A 6,226-nucleotide genomic window follows, 5' to 3' on the forward strand; every position below is an offset into this window, starting at 1 on the left:
TTAGTGATTTGTAGGATTTTTGCCCAAAAAGCATCAATTACCATCCCTAACGTCGATGATTTGATCTTCTCCTTGGCCATGATTGAACTAAATAAAAAAGAACTGCAGAGTTGTTTCCTAGTGCTTCATATTCAACAGAAAACTCCAATAATAAATCATTGTTTTTTTTTTTTTTTTAACAAGAAACCTGTGAATATACTTCAACAATAAGCCATGAATCATAACTTCAGATTTTGAGCTCAAGTTTCCATTCAATTTCATGAAAAACCTGTAAGAGTTCTTTTTCCACCTTTTTTTTTTCCCTTTTATCCTTTTTTCACAACTAATACAAGCTATCGATGATTTCTAAGCCACCAAATAACTTACATTACAAAAGAAAACAATACAATGGAAGAAACATTATCCGAAAATAAACGAACGATACGACATAGCTACAGCAAAGTAACGACACTAATCTACCGATAATTTTGATAGCTAGGACTGTACATACAGCTCTCGGCGTATTTCACCAGATCTTTAGGTTGAGGGAGGCGAGTGGCCAAACCTATAAAGACAGAATTTGAAATGGGAGAATGATTAGCAAATTGGAACTCTTTGAAAGGTTTGGGAAAGGGAAATGAAGTTGAAGGCTCACCAAGTTCATAAGCTTTTGCAGCCACACTGGCAGCAATATGTGCTGAAATCTTTCTGATGTTGGTAAATGGAGGATAGATGAGTCCTTTGTCGAAATCGTCTTGGGACACTTGTGATGCCAAAGCTTCCGCTGATTGTAATAAACAAGTACATCAATATGATAGGAAGGTTCGGAACCCAACTCAATAAATAAAGACGATAACTTAAACATAGCTATGGACTATAGTCCAAGCTTTGAAAAGTATACTGTCTCTAATATACTACTCTGCCCTAGTGCTTTAATCATAATAGGCTATTGAGTACTTACAGGCTGCTAGAAGCATGTCATCGTGAACACGGATCGTGCCTGACATAATTAACCCCAAACCGAATCCAGGAAAGATGTACGCATTGTTTGCCTGAATTGTTAATAAATCACCAAGGAACAATATTAACACCCAAATCAATGTGCTTAGCTTAGACTATATTGAATTGAAATGTGAGGACCTGGCCAGGCACAAACACTTTCCCCTTGTATTTAACTGGGTCGAATGGGCTTCCACTTGCAAAAATGGCACGACCCTGAATGCAACCATCCGAACAATGTCAAACAAAATCAATATGCATTTTCCACCCTTTCCATATTCTTGCGGATTTGGGTGGGGGGGAGGGGATGGGATATGAACCATTGTATTACCTGACTCCATTTGTAAGCTTCTTCAGCAGTACATTCAGATTGGGAAGTAGGGTTCGAAAGAGAGAGAATGATCGGTTTCTACAACAAGTTACCCAAATCATGATCAGCACGTACTCTTTAAAAACTGAATGACAAAGAAATAATCTGTCAGACGAATTAATTACCTCATTGATTGAAGCCATAGTCTCCACAACTTCTTTTGTGAACGTTCTTCCAACGCCTGATGTTCCAATCAAGACGGTTGGTTTGATTTCCTGGTGTGAAACAGTAAATAGAAGAACTTAAAAACTTGGTTCAAATTATAGATATACAATTGTAGAGGTACATAGAAAGATTTGACACCTTAACGGCATCAATGAGTTTCTTGATAGGTTTGTTTTCATGAGCCCAAGGTTTCTTGAAATGTTGGAGAGTATCCTTCCTTGAACTTACAATCAGCCCCTGAGGAAATAAACAAAAAAGGAATTAGATATAAAGTATCAAAAAACTTTATGAATGATGAACAACTCCTCAAGCTTGATGAATAAGTTACCTTGGAATCCACGAGCCAGACTTTTTTCCGCATCTCTTCCAACGGAGCATTGGTCTACAGTAAACAAAGGATTAGCTCTTGTTAATTAAGATAAAGATTAATAAATGAATTCAGAAGAAGTAAGACGAAAATCTATAATCTAAAAATGACTATTCATTTTAACCTGTTTTGATATCTCAAGGGCTATGAGTTCCGCAATTCCGGTACCAGCCTGAAACAACCAAATCAACACCAAATGTTAATACAGAAAATAGACATTATAAGGAACTTTTTTAAGATGCTAGACACGATTCAATATGGACTTACTTCTCCAGCACCAAGGAATAAAAACCTATGGTCAGCTAAGGATCCGCCAACAACCTTTAAAGCTGAAATGAGCCCAGCAAGTACCACTGATGCTGTCCCCTGAAATTCAACGATGACAATTCTAGTAAAGTTGATTGAAATTATTCAAATAGTAAAATGGAAAGTCCAGGGTTTTAACCTGAATGTCATCATTAAAGACCAGATGAGTTGCGCCATATTTTGCTAGCAAGTCGAATGCGTTATGGTTTGCAAAGTCTTCAAACTTCAAAATGTGGAAATTGAATTAGACAAATATTAGAATGAGTTGGGAAGGAAAAAAAAAGCATTTGCTCAACTACACAGAATAAGTATGCTTAGTTATAGCGAACTACCTGAATGAGGAGCTTCTCCCCATAACACTGTTTGACCGCAGTCATGAATTCATCTATAAGTTCAGCGTATTCCTACATTGAGAAAAATCATTCCATTTAAGTTCGAATGCAATTTGACTTGTCACATTGAACTACAAACAGTACATCGGCTAGAGAGAGAGAGAGAGAGAAGGAAGGGATCACAAACCTGCCCAGTAGCTCTCTTTTGCCTGAGCCCAATGTAAAACTCATCATTCAACAACTCCTCATTGTTTGTACCGACATCAATGGTCACGGGCAAGCACTGAAAAAACAAAAAATTTAACAGTGAACCAACAAGAAAATGAAATTAAGCAACAAGGTTAATTTTAGAAATCAAGCATAGGTTGAGATAGGTAGAAATTATTGTTATTATTATCTTTTCTATAACAAGATAAATAGAGACTATATAGGAATAGGAAGATATCATGTAGGTACTCACTGCAGAAGGACGAACACCCCCAAGTGCAGTATATAAAGAGAGTTTTCCAACGGGTATGCCCATCCCCTGAAACAATCACATGGATTTTGCTCTGTGTTAGGATCATTAGATTTAATAACAGACAAGAAGAAAACTGCCCAATCTCAAGCTTCAGATGAAGATCATCATTTGAAATACTTTTAAACAAGTTTCCTTAAGAGATGCGAAGGGAATTACCTGGCATCCAAGATCCCCTAGCCCCAAAATTCTCTCCCCATCAGTAACTACAATGACTTGAATGTTCTTCTCAGGCCAATTCCGCAAGACTTCAAGGATCTTCCCCCTGCAAAAGAAACTCAACCATTTCAACACAAAAACCAAGAAGAAGATGCATCACAATCGAGAAGCCTGAAACAGTTGCAATGATTCGTACTTTTCTCTCAAACTGATGTATAGACCCTGTGGTTGCCTGAAGATGCTTCCATATTTCTGGCAAGCTTCACCCACAGTTGGTGTATAGACAACTGGGAGCAATTCTTCTACATGATCTATAAGGAGCTTGTAAAACAACTTCTCATTCCTCTCCTGAAAAAGAGTACAGCAAAAGTCAGTTGTAAGACACAATTTACTGAATCCGGTCATCAAAGTATCCATATTGAGTGAAACTTGTTGAATTTATCATATAACAAGTTTCACTAATGTATTTGCAAGGAATGATGCATAAATTATAGCCACTTTGTATTCAAGTTCATGAAATCAAAAAATCATAACCAAAAATCATTGAGAAATCCTAGACCTTGAAAGATGAGATCAACAATGGCTTACCTGAAGATCCATCATTGCCATGTACTTCTGCAATGGTACTTGATATTGACGAATATTGTGCAACATCTTCTTTACCTGGAAAGTAGATTCAAATGGTTTTCATAATCAAAAACTAGGATTGTAAAATTTATACTGGGACTGAACAGTATTTCAAGTGAAGGAAAACCTGAAGATTTTGAGCAACAACTGTCGGGGGTAGAAGACCACGCAGGTAGTGGGCATCTCTTTCTTTTTCAGTAAACGCAAGCCCTTTGTTGTGTCGTGGGTCTCGCAATAAATTATATCCACTGAGGTTTCAGTAAATACCAACACAAAAAATTAAAATTAGCTATGAAAGGTTAAAATATATGAGACAACAGAAACAAAAAAGCAGTAACATGTTAGCTGGAAAGTTTCTAAAAGATTTGCAGGGTTCAAATAAGTCAGAGCAGGAAATCACAAATCAGCAACTATAAGGAATGTAAATTCAACAAATAACATATCAATCTAGAAAATTATCGAGAACAAAGGACTAGGATCATGGAAAAGACATTAATCAACTCAGAAGTTTATAATTGATTGATCTAGATTGGAAATGAGATAAAGGGAGGAACTTATGCATCAAAGGAAACAGTCTCAAAGCCAAACATGCCAATTCTTTTCCACAACAGAACAGATTAAAATGGTTATAGGTTGAACACAAAAATGGACTTCTCCAGGTTATTATCATTTACCAAAGAAGGAGAAAATTATGTCAATCCTCTCGCTTTTTCCAAGTGCAAGCTGGATCACTATAACATGTTTAGAATAACAACAAACCCACTGGCTAAAACAAGATTTGCTCGAAATTCAAATCAGTAATAACAGCTTCAGTCGTCACTGATCAATACTCCACACAAGATATAAAATTAAGATAAATATTAAAAAAAAAAGATACTAAAGTAGAACCCCCCCAAGTAGAGAGCCAATATATTAAACATCGCACTCAATATAATATGATGCAAATTGCAATCAGTTAATTCCTATAACGTTTAAAATTAAATTAAGGGTCATGATTAAGATGCCACAAGGTTAAAAAAAAAAAAAAAAGGAAAAAAAAAGGAGGTCAATAAACAACACGATGAAATCTAAAAAAAGAAAAAGAAAACCCGGATGGATAGGAAAGATGGGGATCGTGATGTTCACCTTGCAACGGAGACGCTCCAAGGTGTCATGATTTGTTCCTCCGTGGCGGCGGCGGAATCTTCAACATACACATCCTGAGCCCAGGTACCGGTGGTGGATTTGGTTTCCACTTCAACCACCGGCGACAGAGGTTTGGCAATTTCTTTCACAGTATTGTTCTCCACAACGACACTGCCGCTTCGCTCGCCGGCTCTACCATTGGAATCCATCGACACCACCTTGAGAGCCACCGGCTGCCGTCTTCCGGTGCCGGAGGGAGTGGAGCAAGCTCCAGAAACACCCATCTGGGTCTGAGAAGAAAAAGGCGAGCAACATTGAACAAATCAGAGAAACAAAAAGGAAAATTGAAATAAACCCAGATAGAAAAACATGAATTTGAAGGTGATAAAAGCAATGGATTAGAATTGGAATACCAGGAAAGTGGTTCTGTTCAAGGAGATCATGGTGAAAAGTGATTGTGGGAAAGACGAAGAAATGAGGGAGTTGTTTAAGTAAGGGTGTGAAGAGGGGGAGAGAGAGAGAGACAGGAGGAGGAAGGAGAATGGAATGAGAATGAGATTCTTAAGGAAGAGAGGTCTCCTCCGGTTTCTGCTGCTAAATCTGTTCTCTCTCTTTCTCACTCTTCCCCCTGATCTGTTTCTCTCTCTACCTGCTTTTTTTTTTAGTCTAAGCTGGAAAGAGGATGATGACTACGGAAATTGGGAAACTTATAGGAAGCTCAAAAAATGTGCTTTTTTTTAATTATTATTACTATTCATTTATTTAATTGGTCTTTAATTGAATTAAAAATTTTGGGATAATTGGTGGCCTACTGAATTTTTCAAATCAACAGATCAAATCAGGAAGGAAATTTATATTAAAAGAATGATAAGAAAATGCTTGGAAAGTTATTAAGAATGTTTTCTTTCTTTTTTTTCTCTCTCTCTTCTCGAAATAGATTGTTGATATATTTTTTTTTAATTTGAGATGTTTTTAATATAGAAAAAATAATTATAAACATAATATAATTTCAATGTCTCTTATAGATAGACTAATATTTATGTCTATATATATCATAATAAAAATAGATGTAAGTCCATATGATATTTGGTTATTATTTGTAAATTTTTTTAATTTTTTAAATTTAATTAAATTTTAATATTAGATGATATGATATTAAATTTACATTGATCCATCTTTTAAGAAAATTTTCAAAAAAAAATACACTCCTCTGTTTTTTTTTTTTTTTTTGTCAATTGATGATTTGATATTTAAGTTAAACATTGCTTTTACTTGAATTT

At 35.8% G+C, this 6,226-nt stretch overlaps 1 protein-coding gene across 1 annotated transcript; it reads right to left on the reverse strand.

The window, feature by feature from the left end:
- Positions 1-217: 217 nt before the first annotated feature.
- Positions 218-5,635, reverse strand: LOC120087255 (NADP-dependent malic enzyme-like). The gene is made up of 20 exons (XM_039044196.2): positions 5,360-5,635; positions 4,947-5,236; positions 3,949-4,069; positions 3,783-3,857; positions 3,391-3,542; positions 3,195-3,300; positions 2,979-3,044; positions 2,706-2,801; positions 2,519-2,590; positions 2,326-2,409; positions 2,148-2,246; positions 2,005-2,052; positions 1,842-1,895; positions 1,652-1,750; positions 1,474-1,563; positions 1,310-1,387; positions 1,120-1,194; positions 941-1,031; positions 635-763; positions 218-544 (listed from the first exon to the last, which is right to left on the reverse strand). The coding sequence occupies exons 1-20, from the start codon at positions 5,387-5,389 to the stop codon at positions 456-458; spliced, it is 1,944 nt and encodes a 647-aa protein (XP_038900124.1). The 5' UTR covers positions 5,390-5,635; the 3' UTR covers positions 218-455.
- Between the last annotated feature and the right edge of the window lie 591 nt (positions 5,636-6,226).

The sequence above is a fragment of the Benincasa hispida genome, chromosome 1, assembly GCF_027475165.1.
Source record: "Benincasa hispida cultivar pf3 chromosome 1, pf3_genome.v1.1, whole genome shotgun sequence".
Taxonomy (NCBI): Eukaryota; Viridiplantae; Streptophyta; class Magnoliopsida; order Cucurbitales; family Cucurbitaceae; genus Benincasa; species Benincasa hispida.

What these genes read in the sequence shown, in the direction of transcription:
- LOC120087255 (XM_039044196.2), bottom strand. Translation starts at nt 5,389, where the DNA reads ATGATCTCCTTGAACAGAACCACTTTCCTG. An exon ending in TGAACAGAACCACTTTCCTG is followed by an intron (nt 5,237 to 5,359) that starts GTATTCCAATTC and finishes TTTTCTTCTCAG; the next exon opens with ACCCAGATGGGTGTTTCTGG. An exon ending in TACATCAGTTTGAGAGAAAA is followed by an intron (nt 3,301 to 3,390) that starts GTACGAATCATT and finishes TTTCTTTTGCAG; the next exon opens with GGGGAAGATCCTTGAAGTCT.